The 22972-nt window shown below is 47.1% G+C and overlaps 2 protein-coding genes across 2 annotated transcripts in view; both read left to right on the plus strand.

Moving 5' to 3' along the window:
• The window catches only part of LOC142593063 (KAT8 regulatory NSL complex subunit 1-like), a 30369-nt gene extending 16936 nt beyond the window's left edge, over window positions 1–13433 (plus strand). Inside the window, exons 5-13 of the mRNA XM_075706515.1 lie at window positions 2713–2908; window positions 4502–4667; window positions 5807–5971; window positions 7838–8010; window positions 9876–9997; window positions 10229–10283; window positions 10836–10948; window positions 11993–12221; window positions 13004–13433. Coding sequence (XP_075562630.1) covers window positions 2713–2908; window positions 4502–4667; window positions 5807–5971; window positions 7838–8010; window positions 9876–9997; window positions 10229–10283; window positions 10836–10948; window positions 11993–12221; window positions 13004–13303 — 1519 coding nt within the window. The 3' untranslated portion in view covers window positions 13304–13433. The remainder of the gene's footprint in view (window positions 1–2712; window positions 2909–4501; window positions 4668–5806; window positions 5972–7837; window positions 8011–9875; window positions 9998–10228; window positions 10284–10835; window positions 10949–11992; window positions 12222–13003) is intronic.
• Window positions 13434–19552: 6119 nt separating this feature from the next.
• Window positions 19553–22972, plus strand: part of SMARCC1 (SWI/SNF related BAF chromatin remodeling complex subunit C1) — a 97474-nt gene continuing 94054 nt past the window's right edge. Inside the window, exon 1 of the mRNA XM_075704707.1 lies at window positions 19553–19647. The gene's annotated coding sequence lies outside the window, so the exon portion shown is untranslated. The remainder of the gene's footprint in view (window positions 19648–22972) is intronic.

The following is a 22972-nucleotide window of genomic DNA, read 5'->3' on the forward strand; positions in this document are numbered from 1 at the left end:
CAGCAGTCAGAAGAGAGTAAGAATTCCTCTGTATTTAACTTTGATACATTGAATCTCCTGTTTAACACACAAGGTAATAGAAATTTCTCAAACTTTCTTATTCACAAGAGCTCCTCAGAGGCTTTGTGTCGTGGTTCAGCCCCAGCCAGCAGCTCAGCACCACGCAGCTGCTTGCTCACTGCCCCTGCCCCGATGGGATGGGGGAGAGAATCGGAGGAGTAAGAGTGAGAAACACTCCTGGGGTGAGATAAGAACAGTTTAATAATTGAAATAAAATAAAGTAAAATAATAATAACAACGATATAATAGTAATAATAATATACAAAGCAAGTGATGCACAATGCAATTGCTCACCACCCACCGACCGATGCCCAGCCAGTTCCCGAGCAGCGATCGCTGCTCCCCGGCCAACCCCCCCAGTTTCCATACTGCCCATGACGCCGTATGGTATGGAATGGCCCTTGGGGCAGTTTGGATCAACTCTTCTGGCTGTGCCCCCTCCCAGCTTCTTGTGCCCCTGGCAGAGCATGGGAAGCTGGAAAGTCCTTGAGTAGCATAAGCAGTACTCAGCAACAACTAAAAACATCAGCATGTTATCAACATTCTTCTCCTACTAAATCCAAAACACAGCACTGTGCCTACTACTAGGAAGAAAATTAACTCTGTCCCAGCCGAAACCAGGACACTTTGAGACTTTATTAGAATGCACTTGAAGAGTGCAAGTTCTGGAACACCGTGAATGCAAGTTTAAAAGTGCTCTCTAGAATTAAGCTTTCAAAATGCCACTGAGGCACTTATACCCCTGAGCTGTCTGTGATAAATTGAAAATATATCTTAGATTTTCCTAGTCTGGCTATTCCTAGCTTTTATGGGGTCACTGGGTATACTCCTAACTAAAACTTCACAGTGGAAATCTAAGACTATTTTGTGAGAGTAAGTAGATGTATTGAGAAATTGGAAATAAAATTAGCCATGTTTGTAACTTCTTCCTTCTTATTCAGGTGTGGAATGCTATACAATCAAAAAAAATAGCATTAGGAGTTCATTTTCTTTGTGTGACAAATAACAATAGGGCAGATGCAACCACATGAGTGAGTACAGGTTTGTGATGATGAACCCAGTAACTGTGGTTCTGGCTGCTGGTCTTCTCCCTCCCTTGTTCCACTCACCTGCAGGGACAGAGGCAATGAGCTGTAGAGCGGTGGCCTGGTTTCAGAGGCCAAGACAAATCCTCCTGGCTGTTACATCATCTTAAGCAGTCACTTTTTAGGCGAGTTGGCCTCTTTGCATCACGCAGGCGGTAAGTTCTTCTGGGTTTGGGCAGTGACATCTCATTACAGCAACCCTCTCCTCCTCGTCCCGCTACCCAAGCTATCTGCTGTGGAAGTTACTGTGGTTTGGAATCGTTCAGGTCCAAAATATATACACAGCTTTGCTGCAAAGCTGCGTTGTCTGTGTAGGGTGGCAGGAGGCCATTGGGAAAGAACAGTCTCATGCAGGTCCGCTGTAGACTTCAGAGGTTCATCATACCCTGTTATATAGAACTACTTTGGTTTTGCTTATGGAACATCAGTAGTATATATTTTTTTGTGGAATACTTTCTCACTTGCATTTTGCCTCTTACTGTTGTGCATAAAACTTTGTTATCTTCCTGGTTTGTGCAGTGCAGAGGTGATTGGGGAAACTTGGGTCTCTTTAAGCACATATCTTCCTACAGATGTGTTTCCTCGTGTATATATGTTTATAGCTGAATAGGATTTGGCTTATAATTATAAACTGGAAACAAATGGACAACAGTATGGAATGATTTAATGTGGACATAAATCAGCAGCTCTTCATTTCATGAAGAATGGCGGGGCAGGGAGGCTTGGGTTTTTTTTTTCTTTTTCTAAAGACTTGCCGCCAGTACCTCAGTTCAGTGTCTGGCAACGGTGATTTCTGCCAGGCAGTCCTACAGTTCAGCATGGAGTTGGAACATCCAGCTAGAATCTTTCTGGTCCACATGACAAAAATACAGATTTTAAACTTCTAATTTTACTAGAATGTTTGCTATGCAAATCAAGAAAAAAATTATCACACTTGATTGGGACCAGAAAAAGTAACAGATAAATTAAGTTTTTAAATTATAATAAGAACATGTGACTAATTACAAAAAGGTCTTTTATGAAGGCACTGTTTTACAGATGGTTCCAGAAGAATATACTGCAAGGCAATAAACTTGTGTCTGCTTATTGAAATATAACCCTAGATTTATCCATAACACCCTGGTGAACAGAGAGAAATGGAAAGAATGTTTGCCAGTGTTTTTAGGTTTAATGGCTATCTTTTTTTATGGGAAGTAAATGACTTAGTTATTATCAGATGATAAATTGAGGTGCCAACTGAAGGTCTTTGTTGGAGAAAGAACGTGTGTTATTAGTGGCTGCCACCTCTGCATTGGCTTTAAGACTTTCTGTCCTTAACTGATGAAAATATAGCTGTTAAGAGCCTTCAGTGTCCATTTCTGTGTTGAGAACAAAATATTCAGAAATCTACATACCCCTTGAGAGAGAACATAGCAAAGACTAAAAACACGATGAGAACAAAACTGGGTAAGCCCTAGCTGCTGACGTAAATGCTAAGGAGTCTTTGGGCATCACAGTGATGATAATAAATACAGAATTACAGCTTGCTGCTCTTGCTCTGAGCGAGTTGCTTTTCATTTGGTTGCAGTTTGCCTACCGGCTCCTCCGGCAGCAGTTCTCTGATCAGCGTGAATGTTGAAGAGAGATTTGGCAAACAAAGCCCAATTAACAACCCTGTTGCTGTGTCGGACAATACCTGTGTCGCTGCTAGAATCCGCCCGGTTTGCAAACACAAGAAGCGCAAGCTTGTCCGAGCTACCTCTGTGTCTCACTTCGGCAGGAAGGTATGGGAAAGTTTTGCCATGTGGTTACTAACTATGCTGTGTTTTTTATTTAGAATGTGTGGGTTTGTTTATTTTTAGGAAAAACTATTGTAATGTTGGACTCTGGTTTTAGTACAGTGTTTTCTGAGCACTTCTCTAAAATGCGTGTAAAATCTTAAATTCCCAGGTATGTCAAAAAGTCATGAGTTCTCTACTTAACTGTGGTTTAGAAACTGATTTTAAATGTCCATTCTTAAACATCAGGCAGCTGATTTGTCTGAGTAATGACAACCAGAGCATACCTCAGACTTTAGCGTGGGCAGCAACCTTCTGCCAGTTACCTTTTGGAGTGGATTACCTTGGAATTGTCCAGGGAAAAATAAACCACCACTCCCCAAAAAAACCCAAACCACAACATAAAAACCACCACCCACCCCAAAATAAAACCCCAGAAATAACATAACATTATTTAAGACTTGGCAAGCTGGTATGTGATTGAGTGCGACTGGGTTGTGGTTATCTGAAGACTGAGCTCCCAAGCCTGATGAAATAAGCACTCCTTGGACACCCAGCTGTGAGTTACCTGATGATTAAAAGATGGTTAATATATTAATTCTGACAAACAAACATGTGAGGTAATATCCATCAGTTGACAAGTGGTAGCTTGTTATGCTACTTGTATCTTATTTGCTTGTTTCTAACCTTTTCCTCAAATACGGATTTACAAGTAACAGGTATCTAACAAGCTGCAGACTTAAGACAAGAAGATTACAAGTTGTGTTACTTCTTCCAGTCTGATCTTTTGTCTCGCCAGAGCACAAAGCCAGTACGATTTAAGTCAGTCTGCTTAGGCTATAGGTAAAAGCATTATTAATGCTCCCTCTTCTGGTCTGACTGATACTACGGAACCTGATATATTGATGGGGAAGGGGCATCGGGTGCGTCTTGGCGACTGTGTGGGGGGAAAATGGTCGAACAAAGGCGTTGGGGCTGTCGTGGCTGCAGCTTAGGTTTCCAACAGGCAACTGAGGAAAAGTGGAAAATAAGACAATATTGGTCAGAATGATGGATGCTGCTGCTGGTGGATTGCTTGCCTAACAGGCTTTTATCAAGTCTTTTGGAAGCATCAGAGCTATAAAAAGCCTTTGAGGAAGATGAGGAAGAACAGGATGGGAAAAGGCACAGAGGTGTTTGAAGCTTTAAAAGGAAAATGATTCCATATTATGGCTTCACTGGAGTCACAGAGGAGCAGCTCTGTTGGCTTGGAAATAGTAGAAAAAAATCACACAAAATGTGTCCCTTAATACACTAAATTATTTTGATAAGGTAGTTTGTGGTCAGGAGGAGAATCAGCCTGTGGTAATACTCTTGCACACTCTTTTAACTTTGATCCTGGCTCTTGACTTTATTTTTTCACCCTGCAAATCTGCTTGGCTATGGTTTTGGTTTTGAGATTTCCTCCCAGTTTTTCCAAACGCGCCTGGCTCTGCTTTTTGAATGGAAACTAGTGAACCTGTAGAAATCACACTGGAGATACTGGATCTGAACTTCGATTTTACTTAAATCCGAAACACATTTCCCTTTTTAAATGTTGGATCTCCTTTCTTCTGCTAGCCGCTGAAACCTCTCACTGTGAAGTGCAGCTGTGAATGGCCCAACTCTTGCATCCTGTGTAGCTGCAAAGCCTCTGTCCAGACAATCGACCCCGATACCATGTCCCTAGAAGAGCGCATAGCCCTCCTGGACTCTGGCTTCCACCCTGTACTCTCTTTATCTCATGGTGAGTAGATCGCGTGTTATAAAGTGAAAGAGGATCCCTGACTGTGCCACTGCCCTCTTTGCTCTTCCTCCTTACATCCAAGGAGGTTAAAAATACGCTAACAGAGTTGTAAGCGTGTTTCTAGAGGATAATGAAAAATGTCTGGTGATGTTCTGTGTAGTAACCAGACGCACGTCTTCAGTCCAAGGATGCAGAGCATGGAGACCTGTGAGCCTAGGAAACCACGTTGTGTCTTGGCCTGCATCGGAGGCAGTTGCTGTCTCTAGGTTAAGCTTGGATCACCTCTTTAGGATCAGCTCTCTGTGTCCTCTGCAAGGAACGTTCTAATTCTGGAGGCTTGCAGAATGATACTGTAAGTTCCTGTTACACCCCTGCCCTGGAGGGCTACTTGAAAGACTCAAAATCTAATGCTGACTTTGACAGGCTGCGTGGCAGTTGTTTGTTTGGTAGACCTCTAGCACCAATTTTGTGTGAAATCAGTATTTCAGTCTAAGCACTTGTTATTTAAACATCTGTGGCCTTCTAGATGTGCTCTGTGGTTGCTTTATGCCCTGTAGAATCTTAACATTTCGTTTCTGTTTAAATAACTGGAGGATGATAGCGGCTGCAGCACTTAGTGCCTTTAACCATGGAAGAGCAAGAGTGTGTACTAAGGTGTTATTGAGTAGGTTAAGGGACAGTGAGGAAAATACTTTTTCTGCTGTGCAACTATGAGAACAACTCTCCAAATTTTTTTTTATCATTTAAAAAACAAAAAAGTATAAGCTCACCTCTGCTTGTTAAATAATGATGCAAACAAGTGCCAAGTAATATGTAGCTGGATATGATTCCGGATGGCAGAGCGCTAGGGTGAGGAAGCTCAGTGGCAAGGTATCGAGTTCTGGCTGTCGGATTGCAGCTAGCAGAGGGCCAGGGCAGAGGCTGCTCTCCTGGGGACGTTCTCATCCTGTCCACTCTGTCACAGCATGCGTGGGGCGAGAGAGCCTGCAATCAGCCACGCTTGCTGGAGTTAGCTGTGTGGCTTCATTCTACTGAAGTACTGACAGGCGCAAATTGCTAAGGATGTGTATGCAGTGCTGCGTATATGAAAAGAGGAAAATTTACGCTTACCAAAATAACTTTGTTTTTTCTGCTTTCAGGCAACCCTCTCCACTTGCACTTTGAAACCTTATTAAGAGAGGACAGATTGCATAGACTACTGAGCCATGGACTCAAGACTCTCAAGCTGTCCCATTTTGGAAAGAAAGAAGATCCAACTAACAGCGCATTCCCAAAGCTACACTCTTCACTCCTGCTTGCCTCCTGTAAGTTAAGCAAAACAGAGCTTGAGATGAAGTTAAAAAATTAAATGTGCGCTTTTAATGGGTACCTGAGGGCAGCCAGTCAAGGTAGAGTGGAGGTAGAGTGGAGAAAGTAGCTCCCTTTCTTCCAGCAGAAGATAATTTGAACTCTGCTCTATAGCAGTGTCAAAGTGACCGAGTCCAGCATCTTGCAAATTACAGAAATTCTGACTCCCTTGGAGGGACACAGAGATACTGGCCTGAGCCAAGTTATTAAAAATAAATAAATCTCGCCATTCTCTGTATTTCTTTCAAGGGAGCAAGCAACCCAAAAAGCAGCTTTTATGAACTTCTATTTGAAATCAGAGTAGATCAGTACTTGTCTGGCAAAATTCTAGGGGTGTTTTTTCCTGCTGTTCCAGTTGCATGCTGCTTTTACTGCTTTGGAAAGCCTAATTTTTTTTCATCAGCCCATCAGAGTTGATTTTTTTTAAAATGGTCTCCAGTACTTTAAGATAAGTGACAGAAGACTCAAACCAGTTCCAAGACAGGAAGAGGGGAAACTCAGCTAAAACACATCCTAGTTTTTAAATTAACTAGGGTTGGTGTTCCATTTGGCTTTCTTTTAAAACACATGTTTTCATGCCAAATCATTTTTTTTAAAGTAAGATAATGTGCAGACTGCAAGCTGGCTGTATCCTTGACATTCTTACGGGACACAGTTACTGCATCTGGAATACTTTTTATGTTCTGTGGTTGCCGATGCAAACTATCATGAACAAACCAGATGGTATTTAAAAAAACCCAAAGAACAAACAAGCAAACAAAAAACCCCCAAAACCCAAAAGAACTTCCATGCTGAAAGTATGTCAGCAGCCTCAGGTTGTGTGTTTTTTGGCCCTAATGATCTGAGCTACAACTTGATTTAAGGATGTTTAATCAGTCTGAGCTGAAGTTACTTAGAAAACAACATCCATCCCCATTCAAAGCTGAGAGAAGTGTTGTGGAGAGAGGTTACCTTCCACAAGCAGCTCAGGATGTAATGAGGGTAGAACAAGCAGGTGGTTAGTGTTTGATTAAATGTGAGGATGCTTCAATAACACACCAGTATAGATTCTACCAACTGGTCAGCAGCTGTTTGACTTTTAACTGATTTATTTTTCTATACCTCCTTCCTTTTTTCAAATATTTAGCTGCAAGACTACACAAAAACAATTTATTATTTCTGGGCAGCATGTATGGGGGGTGGGGGTATGTGTAGGCACCCACTGTGATGAGTGTGTTTTAATGGATGATGCAGTAATGCAGGATGATTTTCATATATTTTGAACTCTAAGAGCCTCACAGAGCTAGATCTTTAGGAAGGATTTGAATAGTGGAGTCATTGGCACAATAGGTTTGGAAGATTGCTCCATTTGTGGCATTCAGCGTGGAATAAGCCAGTCACAAATGGGAGAAAGAATAAAAGAAGCATATCAAGCTGAGGTTATATAGGACTTCAGGGAGAAGAGTACATTTGTCTTTAAAATCAGCGTGGCTTGTCATCGGAGTGATCGTTTGAAATGGGACCAGCCTGACCAGTTCTACAGTGAAGGCAGCTTTTTTAAGTGGCTGTATTTTGGGACTGAGAAGTGCAGTTCTTGATGGCTGTAACACCTACTTCAGCTTCCACTTTATTTTAGGAGTGTCCACCAAAAGTAACATTTCTGGGCTAGCATCCTCAGTGCTGCAGAGCACTGACACCTCACCTGAGGCATCTGTTGTACGTTTGTTCCCTAATGCTGATGTTCGGTCTGCTCTGTGTTCCCCAGGGTGGGGTAGCAATGTCACTGGTCAGTCCTGAGTCAGCCTGACTTCACCTTGGTTTTTCTGTTCACGTTTTATTAACAGGTTCATTGTTCGAAGGGAGAAGGCAGCTTGAAGGAACATCCAGTCACAGCTTTCCTGTTTCCAGTCCTCAGGCACATAAATACGATTCTTTGCACCACCCGCCATCTCTGTACCCAGAGACTCCTCCAGCCCCTTCTTCCAGCCAAATCCCTTTCACTGGCAGCTCAGCAATGGTAAATAAGGTTGAAACAAAAGCTGTGGCAAATGAATCTGAAAAGGGGCAGTAACCTTAGAGGAGCTGTGGATACCTCTCTTACCCAGTGGCTGCAGACTCCCTGGGAATTCAGATGGGTGGTCACTGCTAAGAGACTGCTGGGAAACGCAGCTTGGATTGTTGGTGTTAAACAGCAAGGGCTAAAGGGCTGCTTGCTTCATTTTGCCCCAGGCAGTGCTTGGCTGGCTAGGTGCCGGCTGCACTGCTTCCCCAGCCAGACTGGTTTCAAATTTAGTACTGACAATATTCCTCTGATTCCTTTTTTTGGTAAGCAAACAGTTATAGACACATAAGGTTACAGCTTTATTTGGCTACAAATTAATAGTAGAGATTTAATTGCGATTGACTTCCCTATATGAAGCAGGAATATCAGCGAAGAGATGATCTTTAACATTTTCTTGTTTTTCTAAAAGTAGGGGAGGTTTAAAAAAAAAAAAGGCATCCTGCAACAACCACTTCTCTAGGAAGGCATGGAGTAACTCCCAGCTCTCCAAGTATGTTGAGCAAAGGAGACCTTGAAGGATGGGGGCTCAGACTTGCTATTCCTACTGCTATTCCCTTCCTCTTTTTGCTTACAGGTAATTGTTAGGTCGAATTGACAGAAATGGACCTTTCCCAGAGCTGAGGCTCTCAAGTAGCTTTTCCTAGGTTTGACTGTTTTGAGCTTCAGGCCTGTCTCATGGAGATAACATGGTACTTGTGGATCTTTGCTGGACTAAGCGACTCTGTGACTCTTGTAGAAGGGGGTAGTGTGCTCCTCCATGGAGCCCGCAGTCCCTGTTACACCCATTTCACTTGCATCAGCTACTCATTTTCTGGTTTTATGGCTCCCATGTTGTTAGTGCTTTCTTTGCAAGTGCTCTTCTCCCTCTCTGATGCACAAAAGATTTAAGTCTGACTCTGAGTTGGCTGCTGCTTTTGTAAGCTGTTCTTCCAGGCACAGTCTCTGCTTCCTGATCAGATTTTTAAGGATGCTTCTGAGTAGTCCTATGCCTATTAAGGTTTTTAAATAATATTACATCAGTAATAAACCATAACTAACCTTGTGGCCACCGAGAATGTCAATTTGTGGTTGGCCTCTCTACCTAGAAACAACAGGGTGTTTCTTTGAGAAAGGGACAAAATTACTGTAGCATCTTGGAGACTTTTGGGCTTATAAGTAAAAGGGACGCCTCCATTCTGGATTACAGTCTAATCTCCAGCTCTGCAGGGAACCACAGTATATGGACCTCTTTATAAACTGATCAAAATGCGCCCCAGAACTATTTAGGGGTCTCTTCATCCCACTGTTCCTAGGCTGTTGTCCCAGAGCCTCGCTCCTCAATTTGGAAACACTCTGACTCCCAGCCCAAATGCTGTGATATTCCCATTTGTTGTCTCAACAGCAGTAGCCTCTGCTTTGAGAAGGTGGTCTTCTTCCATGGGCTTGTTTTACTTTTTCAGCCCTTATTTTGCAAGGCGAAACAAGTACAGCTCCTTTAGTCTACTGAAATGACAGGTTTTTACTTCTTGAATCATCATCATGGCCTTTTTCTTTGCCTGTTTAAATTGTTTTTTTGCTACCAGGATGACCTAAATATATACAAAGTTATAAGTGAAATCCCGCCCACTGAGGAAAGTAAGTATTACGCTGCTTCGTATGGGAATAAACCGAACCACAGAGCTCGTATGATGTGTCCAAAATATCACTGAGCACCAGTGACAGTGGAAAGAACCCACTGCACCTGCTGTTACGGAGAAGCTGTGTTCTGAGGCATATTCAAATATGCTTTTGTGCCAATGTTAACTTTCTGCATGGGGTTTTCTCTTCATTCTGTGTGTCAGCAGTCCTCAAAAAGAAGAAAAGCCAAATGCTCGTACAGCATTGACAACGTTGTGATCCCAGTGTCAATGGCAGCTGCCGCTCGAGTGGAGAAGCCTCAGTACAAAGAGATTGTAGTGCCAAGGTACCTACAGACCAGGCCTTCCTGATCCCCTCTCCTGTGGGTGACAGGAGGAGGCGGCTTTAGTTGGGCAGAATGAGAGCTGTTCCTCTTAATGACATAAGGAAATTATTCCTAATGGATTAAAAAAAGAAAGTATTTCATTAAAAAAAGTGATTAGTATTGCTTGGATTTAAGTGTTAGTACCAAATATTTTTCCTCAAAGTGATCTCTAGCTTCTGTTGCCCCTTGCAGCTGGAGGATAGTAGAGCTTGAGGAACTGGAGCCTTTCAATCAAGCGGACTCTGAGGTAAGAAAACGGTTTTGTCAATTTGCCTCAAATGTCTGTAGCTATTCTGAGACCATGCAAGTGGCACATTAGTAGCTCTAGAGTCTGTCTCTACCAGTTACTAAATTCTGCCAGCGCAGTAAGCAAAGTTGCTGTATGAAAAGCTGTTTGGTTCTGCCGGTTGCAGTTGCACCCGAAGCCTGTGAAAGGCCAGCAGAGATGAGGCTTGTGGCGGCATGTCAGCTGCTAGGAGAGTCAGCTGTGGGTCACCGCTGCTAGCTGCAGGCAGAACAAACCCTTTCATTGTGCGTGGTTTAATGCCCCGGTAGCTATTTATATGGTGCGTACAACAGCCTGCATCTGTCTCTTGACAATTCAGGCTGACGAGCAAGTTCCCAGTTCAGTATGTAATGAAAAGTATGAAAATGAGGCAGTGATACAAAGTGTGTGTGCTGGTTCCCAGACAGTGTGAATGGGTTAGATATTGCTTTTACCTGGATTTTTAGAACAGTAGGCTTGGCCTGCAGGCAAGATTTCATGCTCTAAGTAGTCAGACAAAACTTCTCTTCCTAGTTGGAGGATACTTCTGATGAGATGTACTTGAGTCATCACTCCAAATATGAAGATCTTGAACGAGCCTGCTGGGATTCCTGGGCAGCAGCTACTTCCCATAAGCGAGGAAGCAGGTACTGTTCTTGCTAGCAGACACAGAAGAAGGTGGCTTTATTTGGTCTTCCTTTCAAATTGCACAGAGATCCTGATTCCAAAGAAGCTCCTTTTGAATGGAGAAGTCCTTGGGTGTCTGTCCATTTTGCTTGTACAAGCCTATTACATGATAAAGCAAAACATTGATTAAAATAGGGCCTAATCAGCAGAACAGTAACGCAGCATGTCACACTCCTGTTAAAAATTAGCTTTGTACTAAGCTCAGGCTCTTGTGTTGAGAGCTTTAACTGTAGTACTGCATACTCCTTCCAAGCATTTTTCCTCTGGCTTACTTAATAATTTGACAGAACTTATTGCTTCAGAGATGGTTTTCAATGCATTTGCTGTATCTCCTTACCTTTTTAACTGTTTGCCTGGATAAAGAACAATCTGTTCTGTGTCCAGAGGTACACGTGTTCTGTTTGCATGGCTAAAAGTTGAATTCTTCTCTTGCCTTTCCTTCAGTGGGGCAGCAGTAGATCTGTCTCTGCTTTTTTTTATATTTTGAGAGTTTCATATTTTTGAGATCCTTGCCTCTCTACCAGAGCTGAAATTGTCTGATGTTTTCACAAGTTGTTGAGCAGTAGTGGGGAGAGGGACTGATGGGTCATGTCATCATCAGTAATCCATACGTCTGGAAAAAGGCTAAAATAGTGTGGTCACCCTGGGGAAGAATGTTGGAGCACTTCCAGGTAGCCTCTGCTATAGCGGTTTTGTCTGTAGGAGTCGGTGTGTTTTTCTGGTGTGTCGTCTTTTCACAAGGTTTTACTCTCCCTTAATGCTTAGTTGCTCTCCTCATGTGCCGGATGAGTGAAATGGACAGCGATTGCCCAAGAAACCATGAGAAGCTGTTTGAAGAGATGATAGGAGAGAAAGGGCTCATTAGTTAAAGCACTAACTGGGCAATATAATCTCATCTTATTGTATAGAGGGGATAAAGCTTACATTTTTCACAGTGAGCTTATTTTTATTTGGGTTTCTTGTTATGCATAACTGACTGTGCTCCAAATACTACTCTGCTTTAGGTCCTTCAACAAAGCAGACAGCCGGTGGGCTGGGCAGCCTCAACCAGTGTCTCCACTTACTGGATTTAATTGCCTTAATGACCTGTGCATGCACCCTTCTACTGGCTTGCACAGCCCTGAGACTTGCAACACTTTGCAATCCCTCTCTGTCCACGGTAGGACCAGAACGGTGCTGTCTTGCAGTGAAGATGCTAGATCTTCCCTGGAAATGCTCGATGATGCAATACAGGTGAGGTTATGCTGTAACAAATGTGGCTTCAGCTTGCATGTTCTTGTCTAAGACAATGTTATTGGTATATAAAGTAAATTTTCTGAAAGCTACATGAGCTTCATGCTGCTCAAAAGATAGTTCAGCTTGTGTATCTGCTGAGACTGGGGCTGGCTAAGGGATTCAGAGTGGGATAAATTATTCCTCTTTATGTCCTAGTTTAAATAATTCTAAAACAATATTGACCCAGAGTTTGAGATTACTCCTAGTAGGTGGGACTGGGTCACCTACATGACAGTGAATAGTTCCAGGCAGTTCCACACATCATGGGATCCTTTTTGGCAGAAGCAGCTAATGTTAAGGATAAAATTCTGAAATTACCAGAGGATCTAACTTTCCCTCATCCTTAGGGATGGTCTTACAAGCAGAGTCTTACACTTCATACCAGATCTGTCCTTGGTTTGGGCTCAAGTGCACAGCGGTTGCTGTGGAAGCCTTTTTGGGTAAAGAGACTGTGAAAAATAAGGCATGTCAGTGGAGATGGCAAGGCAGGAGCCTTGATACCCAGGGAAAGCTGAACTGATGATCCTGGAAATGTGAATAGCATGCAGTGTTCGTTGCTCTTAAAACTTAACTTTGCTTTGGCACCCTGGCAAACTTAGAGCTAGCTTTCTAAATTGAATCTGCTGGTCTGTCAGCAGATTGGTGTGGACAGGGAGGAGATGGTATTGTAGAGTTCTCGGAGTACTTGATTCTAGGTTTTTAATTTCACTGACTTCTCCCTTCTCCTTTTCACTCCACAGAACATACAGCCTTGGGACCCTCGTGTGTTTCCACTTTCAGATTCTGCATACCAAGGTCTTCTCCAGCAGTCAGGTGAAGGTGGCGATGACCGGGCTGACTTGCAGCCCTGGGTCTCTAGCAATAAGCGGGGCATCGGGCCTACCCCTGTGGACGCTGTCATACCCAGATTCACAGGGATGCAATTTTCAGATATGCACCCGCAAACGGATGGCAATAAAAGCATACAGGAGTTCATGGTCCAGCACTGCAACCCAGGAAAGCTTGTCAACAGTGCTAAACCCGATCTGCAGTGTGTATGAAGCGCTAGCTGTGCATGCTGCAGTGTCAATAGGCTGTCTGCTGGACCAGTGCAGTGGAGCACAAGCAGTGTGAGGCACTGCTGTGTGTCAGACCTCGTTTCAGCATCAGATGAGGAGATTTCTGGATGGGGGGGGGGGGGGGGGTTAGGTACCTGACAGAGCTGTGGTGCTGGACCTCCAAGGGATAGTGCTTTTCAAAAAGACCAGTTTCTGGTCAGCTCTGAAAAACAAGGCTGAACTGCCTTGTCATGGGAAGGCTAGGTGCTGCTGCAAACAGGAGAAAGGAGATTTGAGTAAAACTAATTTCAGCAGTAGAAAGAAAATGGTGTTCAGTCTGGATCTTTACAAAAGTGCCTACCAGGTGGCTGTCAGGTCTGTAGTGGCTAGAAGCAGGTTTCAGGGTGGTGCTTGCTTGCTCTGAGATCAATTTCCAAAAGCCACAGAGATCTGAGGAAGTCTTGTGAATTTGATGTGAACTAAAGACCTGGTGAGGAAGAGGGAAGGAGAAAGCTGCATGGTATGTACTCTAAAATGCAGCTTTGAAAACCTGATCTTGTAAGTACATGAAAATCAGGTTCTCCTTGCCCTGCATAATTGAAGTTTTGTATCAGCTTCCTTCACAGGAACTGCAGGTCCATTTCATAACATGCAGTTGTCTTGCAGTATCCTTGCTGTAACAGAATTATACACTTCAATTCTCTGACTTTTTGTAATCTTTTCTGAATTCCCTTCTCTTCTTGGAGTGAAGATGTTGTCTCAGGGATTTTGGCAACAAGGCACTGAAAAGCCATGCAGCTGAGAAAAATGTGTGTTCTGTAAGAGGGACCTCCAGCTGCTGGCTGTTTTGAGGTGAGCAGGGCAGTGAGCTGTTTCCAGGGAATGAGCTTCAAACCTGATCAGCCTGATAAATGTCCCACCAGAAAGTACTGAAACTAACACTGCTGCTGAGAAGAACTTGAATTTGTAGTAAGCTGACCAGGAACAGTATGTTCCAGCTAGACTGAGACTTCTCACTTAAATGATTGTCTTGAGTAAAGGATGTTTTGGAGCTTTTTTTTTCTTTTACGTTCTAGGGCAAAATAAAGTTCTTATTACCAGTTCATTATGGAATATACTTGCTTTGCTGCCTTTCAAAATGGTCTCTGAGGTTTAGATTTCTGAATGTTTGGTTGTTTTTATTATTCTCTGTATCTCCAGAAGTGTCCTTTCTTGCAAGTATTTATTTCTGGGTTGGAGTGTTCAGGGGCTGGGGGAACACTTGCAGCCTATAGTAAGGCCAGGGATGTTTTTATATGGGGATTGTGATTTTGATGAAGAGCTTTCGGTCTCTATATTTGATAGTGTTTGATTAAAGTGGCAGTAAAATGCCCAAGTGTTGCCTAATTACATTCTATAAAGTAAACTGCATGATTCAGCAATGCCCTCCTGTGCTGAAGAGTTGGGTAGTGCAGAGGCTGCCCTCACCACTGTAGTGGTGCTCTGCTGTGCTGCTGTGGCCTGCAAACAGCTAACACCAACCTGGCACCTGGAAGTATTTCATCCCATTTGTACCAAACAGGTACAGATGGAGTGAAATTAGGGAAGAGTTCAGAAAGAAGAGGCAAAGCTGTGGAGTTAAGGGGGGTGCTGCCACACCTGGGTGCAGGTTTCTGTTACTGGTTGTGTGGACCAAGGACTTTGCTGCTGCTTCAGGTTGATTTGAAAAATATGGAAATTGGAGAAGCCCCCAACTTCATCATTCTTACTTTTCTGGAGTTGAATAGAGGAGCAAATCATGGAAATGTACTCAATTTCCTTTACTAAAAACTGTTGTATTTTGTAATTGTATACAGACTTTTTTGCCTGACAATTTTTGAATTTTTGTATTTTGAATGGTTGGATTCACAAATAAAACTTTAGTAGAGACTTGGTCAAAGCTAAATCTTTTTAAAAGAGGAAACTGGGGGAGAATTGCTTCATAGTGGCTCATTGCATTGGACTAGATGCGATTATGAAAAGACATAAAATTTCTGAATGTACCCAGCAGTGAAGACTTGGTGCAGATTTGTTCATTCTATTTTAAACCACTTGATTTTTTTGAAGCCATAATGAGCACTGCCCCAGCCTGTGTATTTTCTTGAGAGCTGGCTCTACCTGTCCCCTTCTCCTCCTCAGCTGCTGTCTCCATCCTTCAGGATTGCCACAGGTTTGTGCATTTCTAAATATCCCTGATGATACACAAGTACTACCAGCTCTGTTCAGTCAAGCTCAGGCACTCCTGCTGCTCCAGCTTTCCAAAAGCTGCCTTAAGGTTACCTATAAAACCCTCAGCCTTTCCTGATCAGATGCTTCATTGAGGTGTGCTGTTCCTAATGCTACCAGAGACAATCTGACTACTCCACTGCTGTGGAGCTACACAAGGGCTAAAGCTGACTGTAGGGTAATTACCTATGTCAGCACCCAATTTACTCCCTAACTGCATCTCTCCACTGAACTCAAGGTCTCCATGCAAAGCTTGAGCTTCAGCTCGCAAATCATCTGCTCGTATTCCAGGCTCTCTCCTTGTGACCTAAAACAAGCTTATCGCATCCTTGTCAGCCATCAGCTAAGTCTTGAAGTGCAGATGCTCTTCCCCTTTCTTTGTGAGGCCAAAGGTTAGGCCATTGCTGGCGTTAACAGCGTTCCTGGAATGCTCCTGGTGTCTGACTAGGAAAGATGTGCTCCTGGAGCACAAACCACTTGCTCAGCTGTCCAGGGAATGGCAGCATCTGTGTTGTGTGTCAGACTGGACTGAAGGTGGCCAGTGGGTCCAAAACTTGCAAGGTTTGGGAATACAGGGGGTACAACTAAGTCTTGTTCCTTTAGGAAACTAGGCTAAAGCCAGATCTTCCTCTCTCGGAAAGCACCAAATCGGAGGGGCAAGTTACCCCCCAGTCTCAAGACACCTCTGGCTAGGATAAGAGCGGGCTCTCTCAATTTGGAAGAAAGAAAAAGGGCAGATGAGGTGAGGTGTCTGGGTGCAGGGCCAGAGTAGCGCTTCCTGTGTCCTTGAAATCTCACGGTTCTTACGTGGCATATCAGGTGTCTCTCGGTTCCCACCAGATGAAATCCTTGACTTCATTTTTCCCTTTCTACGTCTAGATCCATCAGATTGTGTTCTACCTCAGAGTTAGCTCTAACAGCAGAAGAATAAGAGTTACATGGAGACAGACCAAGGTCATCATCTTTGATGCAACTGAAATACAAATGTTTTCCTTAGTCTCCACAGTCATGAAAATCAGCATCTGCACTCATTTTCTTGTCTTCTGGGAGCTTTTGCAAAACATGGGTGTGTGTAGTGTTCACCGAGGTGCAGCTTCCTCCTTCGTTCCCCTCCTACTCCTGCCTGCCTTTTCTCTTCAGTTCCTGTAATTCTCTTCAGTAATGATAATAACAATAATACTATACAAAGCAAGTGATGCCCAATGCAATTGCTCACCACCCACCGACCGATGCCCAGCCAGTTCCCAAGCAGCAATCGCTGCTCCCCGGCCAACCCCCCCAGTTTCCATACTGCCCATGATGCCGTATGGTATGGAATGGCCCTTGGGGCAGTTGGGATCAACTCTCCTGGCTGTGCCCCCTCCCAGCTTCTTGTGCCCCTGGCAGAGCACGGGAAGCTGAAAAGTCCTTGACTGGCATAAGCAGCACTGAGCAACACTAAACCATCAGTGTGTTATCAGCATTATTCTCATCCTAAATCCAAACCACAGCACTACACCAGCTGCTAGGAAGAAAATTAACTCTATCCCAGCCAAAACCAGGACAGTGAGGATGAGCTGTTCTATCATACTCAAGGAAGGTCTGATGCTTCGTTGTCTGCTATCCTCAAGATGGGACAGTCAAGGGTGGTCAAGCATTGGAACAGGCTGCCCAGAGAGGTGGGGGAGTCCCCATCCCTGGAAGCGTTCAAAAAACGGGCAGAGGTGGCACTTTGGGACATGGTTTAGTCTGGTCTACCCTTAATTGGTCTAGTGTGGACTTGGTAGTGTAGGTGAATGGTTGGACTGGATGATCTTAAAGGTCTTTTCCAACCTAAACAATTCTATGATTCTATGAAATATAAACAGGTACACAGGTCTCTACCGTGCCTCCTTCCACAGCAGGGAAAACAGCTATTTCCTATACAAGAGGAAATCTGTTGACCAAAAGGGGCTATTTCAGTCTGCCACCACCTAGCACAAGCAGAGTGCCAGGATGCATCGAACAGAAAAAAAATGGTTTTCCACCCTACGTATCCAACTCCTCTCCACCAGCATAACGTGTGTCAGATTAAAAAGGAGTTATGGGTCAGATCAGATCTGCAGCCTCCACGGCCCAGAGCTACCAGGAGTAACCTACCTACTGCAGCCTGGTCGTGTGTGACAGCAGCAGAGGCTGCACCACGGAGGAACAAGCAGAGGCGACGAGAGCCGCACCAGCATGAGAGAGGACACATTCAAGCCACGTTAAACAGGCACCCAAACTCACCGACGCACCGCTCATGCGGTGGAGGGATTGGAAAAGTCGCCACAAGGTGAGCTGGCCATGGATGGACGGGGCTGCTGCGACCGGCCAGGGCGTGAGCAGGGAGGGCGAGATCTCCCAGGACGCCTGAGCAGCCCACCTCAGCTGAGGTCAAGGGCACCGACGGCGGTTTTTTGGGCCTGGAGCACACCGGGATCGCTCCCAGCCAGCATCAGGGGCACTGACGGCGTTTTTCCAGGCTCAGAGCACACCAGGATTACCCCCCAGCTAGTATCAGGGGCACAGACGGTGTTTTTCTGGGCCTGGAGCACACTGGGATGAGTCCCCAGCCGGTATCAAGGGCACCGAGGGTGTGTTTCCAGGCCTGGAGCACACCACAATCACTCCCAGCCACTATCAGGGGCACAGACGCTGTGGTTTCGGGCCTGGAGCACACCGGATTGCTCCCCACCGGCATCAAGGGCACCGACAGCATTTTCCAGGCCCCGAGTGCACCGGGACCGCTCCCCAGCCGGTATCGGGGCACTGATGGCATTTTTTCAGGCCCAGAGCACACCAGGAGCGCTCCACAGTCCATATAAAGGGCACCGACAGCATTTTCCAGGCCCCGAGCGCACCAGGATCACTCCCCAGCCGATATCAGGGGCATTGGTGGCATTTTTTCGGGCCCCGAGCGCACCGGGATCACTCCCCAGCCGGTATCAGGGGCACTGATGGCATTTTTTCAGGCCCAGAGCACGCCAAGAGCACTCCACAGCCCATATAAAGGGCACCAACAGCATTTTCCAGGCCCCGAGCGCACCGGGATCACTCCCCAGGCGGTGTCAGAGGCACTGACAGTGTGGTGTCGGGCCCAGAGCACACCGGGATCACTCCCAGCCGGTATCAAGGGCACTGATGGTGGTTTTTTGGGCCCAGAGCACGCCAGGAGCACTCCACAGCCCATATAAAGGGCACCGGGATCACTCCCCACCGGTATTAGGGGCACTGATGGCGGTTTTTTGGGCCCAGAGCACACCGGGTGCGCTCCCCAGCCAGTATCCGGGGCACAGACGCTGTGGCGTCGGTCCTGAAGCACACCGGGATCGCTCCCCAGCCCGCAGAAAGGACACCAATGCCGTTTTTCCGGGCCCGGAGCGCACGGGATCGCTCCCGCCCGGTCTCTGAGCGGTGCCGCCTGAGGCGATGCCCGCTAACGGCCGCTGCGCGCGGCGGCAGCAGCAGCCGGAAAAGGGGGGGGGGGGGGGGGGGGGGGCCGGCAGTGGCCGCGCGCATGCGCGAAGCCTGCGCGGAGGAGGCGGGGCCACAGCGGCGGCGGGCGCGCACCGTGACGCCCCGTGCGCAGGCGCCTCCCGCCGGCGCATGCGCCAAGATGGCGGCGGGCCGGCGTGGGGGAGGGGCGGCGGCGGGGCGCAGGCGCTGAGGGCGGCGGGGCGCGCGCGGGGCGGGGCGGGGGGGGGCGGGCGGGTAGGGGGAGGGTCTGCACCGGGGGCGCGAGGCGAACCGGGCCGGCGCGCGCGGCGGCGGGGCGGTGGGGGGGGCGGGGCCGTTCTCCCGAGCATGCCCGAAGGGGCGGGGCCTGCGGCGCTCGACGCATGCGCGGCGTGAGGCGGGTGGGAGGCGCAGGGCCGCGGCGGCGGCGCTCGGCGAGGGTAACAATGGCCGCGGCGGTGGCGGCGGCGGGCGGCGGGAGCGGGCCCGCAGCCGCGGCCGTGGCGGTGAGCGGCGGCCACGGGTTGGCGGCGCTGTCGGTGGCGCGGCGGAAGGACGGCGGCCCCACCGGGAAGTTTTGGGAGAGCCCGGAGACCGTGTCCCAGCTCGACTCGGTCCGCGTCTGGCTGGGGAAGCACTACAAGAAGGTGCGGCCCGGCGGGGGCGGGCGGGACGGGGCGGCCGCGACAAAGGCCCGGGGGCGGCGGGGGGGAAGCGCCCGGCCCGGGGGGTGGGGGGCGGCGGCGGTTTCGCGGTGCCTCAGGCCCCGGCGGGCCCCGCACCGCCGCCCGCCTTTGTCGGCCGCGGCCTCGCCGCCGCGCCCGGCCCCCGCTGCTGCGGGCCGGGGCCGTGTCGGTGGGGGATCCCCGGGCACCCGTGGAGCCTGCCGTGGGCCCCCTGGCCGGGGGGCCGCTCTCCCTCAGAGCCGCGTCCATGTTTACACCGAGCGAGCCGCAGCCGTGGCTGTCGTGTGCGGGCACGTCCCGGCTCGCCTTGCCGGGTTTCATTTAAACCGCGCCCCTGAAGGGTCCGTGTGTTTAAAAACGGGGGGAAAAAATAATAAAAAAAAGCCGTTCGTGCTGTTCAGAACCGCGTTTCGCCGTATCTGGTGCGTGCGAAAAGCTCTGCGCCTGTTGGTCGTACTTAGGACAAGTTCGCTTTTTGGTAGCGTCAGCGCTCGCCGTGCGTTACCCTTGCAGTCCTGTTCCTCTTTTGCGTAGTTCGCCGTGTTCTCTGTTTCTCAGCTTTCTTTTCAAGTGTTTTTCCCACATGATGACTTTATAACTTTCTTCCCGTATCGAAGCCTTGAAAAATGACCTGAGGTGAGCTTTCCAGAAGACAAATACATCCGTCTAGACAGCTTCGTAGCAATCCTAGGAAGAGCATTAGCTGGGGCAGAGTGGCACCGAGGGGAGATGCTGGACAACCTAAAGGTGCTTTAGGCTCTGTATTTACCGGAGATTTGCAGTCCATCCCTCCGTTTTTCCGTAGGGCCGGTGTCGGTAACCCACGGCCAAGCTCACCCGTTGCCCCGCGGGTGCTGTTGGTTGGGTTAGGTGTGTGGCGGTGTTGCGGAACAGGTGTCTGAACCGGGCTGGGTTACAAACCAGGTGTGTTTTCTCTTCTCAGGTGTGTTTTACCGGTCCTTCCGCATAGCTCCTTGCAGGGCAGCCGTGTACGGTCGAATCGGCGCGGGGGGGAGGTGGTGGTTTGAGCGAGCAGCTGAAGCCATTTATCTTGATAAGGAAATCGTAACATAAAAGTAGATCCTTAGTTTTCCCTTGTTTTGATTGTGCTTCTCTGCTGTTTCTAGATTTCTGGGGAGGGGTGCTCTTTCCGTTCTTTCACTTCACTTTCATAACCGACTACCCACAAGAATACAAAAAACTTTTGAAATAACTTTGAACTGGCACCTGCCATTTTGCAGAAGAGCGAGCCGCCCTGTCGCAAGCGCTAACGGTTATTGTCCCTTGCTGCTGTGAATCAAAGCTGCCTAGACAAGCTGGTTCTCACCTTACCAGCCTGGCAGGGCCTCTTACCTGTCGTTCAATAACGGGAGCTTTCATTTCGTATGCCAAAGAAAAACTCCTTTAAGATACTTGGTTTACACGGTGTTACTGGTTATAAAGATTAGGTGGTTAACTCTGGAAGGTAGTTCGAACTGGGCTAAGAGGAAACCTTTGCTGGGCAAGTGAATTTCAAAATACTGATGTGTAAAATCCTTTAAAAAAAAAAAAAAAAAATTATTTTTGTTTTGGGAAACAAGGACACTGATAGTTGCTACTAGCGTTTAAAGGTGTATCCTTAATACTCTAAATGGAAGTGTTAATTCCTTTTTGATGCGCAGTGAATCTTGCACCTATTTTCATCTTGCTGTAGGTGCATGACTTCTTTCAGAGAAGTACACGGTGATTATAGCTGACTTTTGTCCGGTTTACGCTCTTAAAAATGGATACGTGTACGTCTCGGCGGCGGTGAAGCCGTCAGCTGTAGTAGGTGTCGTGTCCGGCTCTGGGAGCTCCGGGGATGTTGGGGACCAGTCGGAGAGAACCCCGAGAGCAGCAGCAAGCTTGATCCCGAAGTTGCGATGGGCAAGGAGAGAGTTAGTGAATTGCCATTACAAATCTTCTCATTTCTGTCTCTGGATTACACAAGTCCTCAAATACCCAGGAGTTCTCCGTGTCTCTAGAGTATAACTAAAAAAGTAAGAGGTTTAAATAGCAGAATGGGAGACTCGCAACGGATATTGGAAAACTCATTAACGGGGAGGAGCGGGCTGCCTAGGCAGTGTGGTCAGCCTCTGTCAGAGATCTTTTGATGAGAAAATCTGTTGGGCAGCGACATGTGGGGTTTGTAACCCCACATTGCTGTGAAAGGGCGTACGGTGTTCCTGACACAAACCTTCCGGGCCCGTTTGCTAAGGTGCTGGCGGTGAGGAAGGTGCTGGCGGTGAGGAAGGCCCTTCCCTGGGCATGCGGAAAGGCCGTGTCCATGGGAGCTTGTGTTGGGAGGGAAGGCTCAGGTGGTTGAGTAAAGGGTGCCTGTAAAGATGGAAGGAACGCTGCAGGGGGCTATTAGTGACAACTGCCATAGTGACAGAAAGCAAAACTGTTTATTCCAAACTTCCTCCCGCTCCCCGTTTTTGTGTGTGTGATGTATGGAAGTCATTTTGCGCTAGTTCTCCGCATGGAGAGCTGCGGGAGGTCCCCCGCTTCTTCCCAGGCCTTGGACCGCAGTGCGGATGTTTGAGCCTTTCTTCCCTGTGAGCTGGAAACGGGTTCGTGCTGTGCTTTCCAAGGCCTGGGGGATCTGACAGGCTTCCAGAGCATTTGGGTAGACTCACTGGTGGCGTTGAGGTGTCCACTGTAAGCAGACATTTATAGTTCAAAAGTAAACTGGGCAATTCACTTTTTATTGTCTTAATGCTCAGTGATCTCTAGTATTATGCGTTATTTAGGTAGATCCTTTGACATTCAGCAATAATTCCTTGTATTAAAATGGCTTGTCATAAGCCAGAGTTATTTCTTGTATTTAAAGTATCTTCCTAAGATAGTTTGGGGTGGGGTTTTTTTGTATATGTATTACGAAGGATGCAGAAACGAACCATGGCCTTCCAGCCGTAGTCCCTAAGGACTGTTCCCAGTGTGTTCCTCACGTCCAGTTCAATATATCGGCCTTTAGGAGCTTGAGCTACTCGGTGGCTCTGAAAGCTGTGCCCTGCTCCTCCGAGACAGAAAGTTGGAAAACTTGGATTTTTGGGGGGCGGGGAGAAGGGTGCTTTGGTTTGGTTTTTAAGGAACACGTGGAGCGTTGTCTTGAAGGGTGAATTAGAGAAGCCAGCATGGGCTGGTGCAGAGCGTGAGGAGGTACCATGGCTTGGAATCCTGGCCGGTTTGTGGAGTATCTGGGACCCACCTGCACTAGTAGCAAGTGTAAATAGTAAGTTTTCTCGCCGCATTAATAGAGCACGGC

The sequence above is a fragment of the Pelecanus crispus genome, chromosome 2, assembly GCF_030463565.1.
Source record: "Pelecanus crispus isolate bPelCri1 chromosome 2, bPelCri1.pri, whole genome shotgun sequence".
Classification (NCBI taxonomy): domain Eukaryota; kingdom Metazoa; phylum Chordata; class Aves; order Pelecaniformes; family Pelecanidae; genus Pelecanus; species Pelecanus crispus.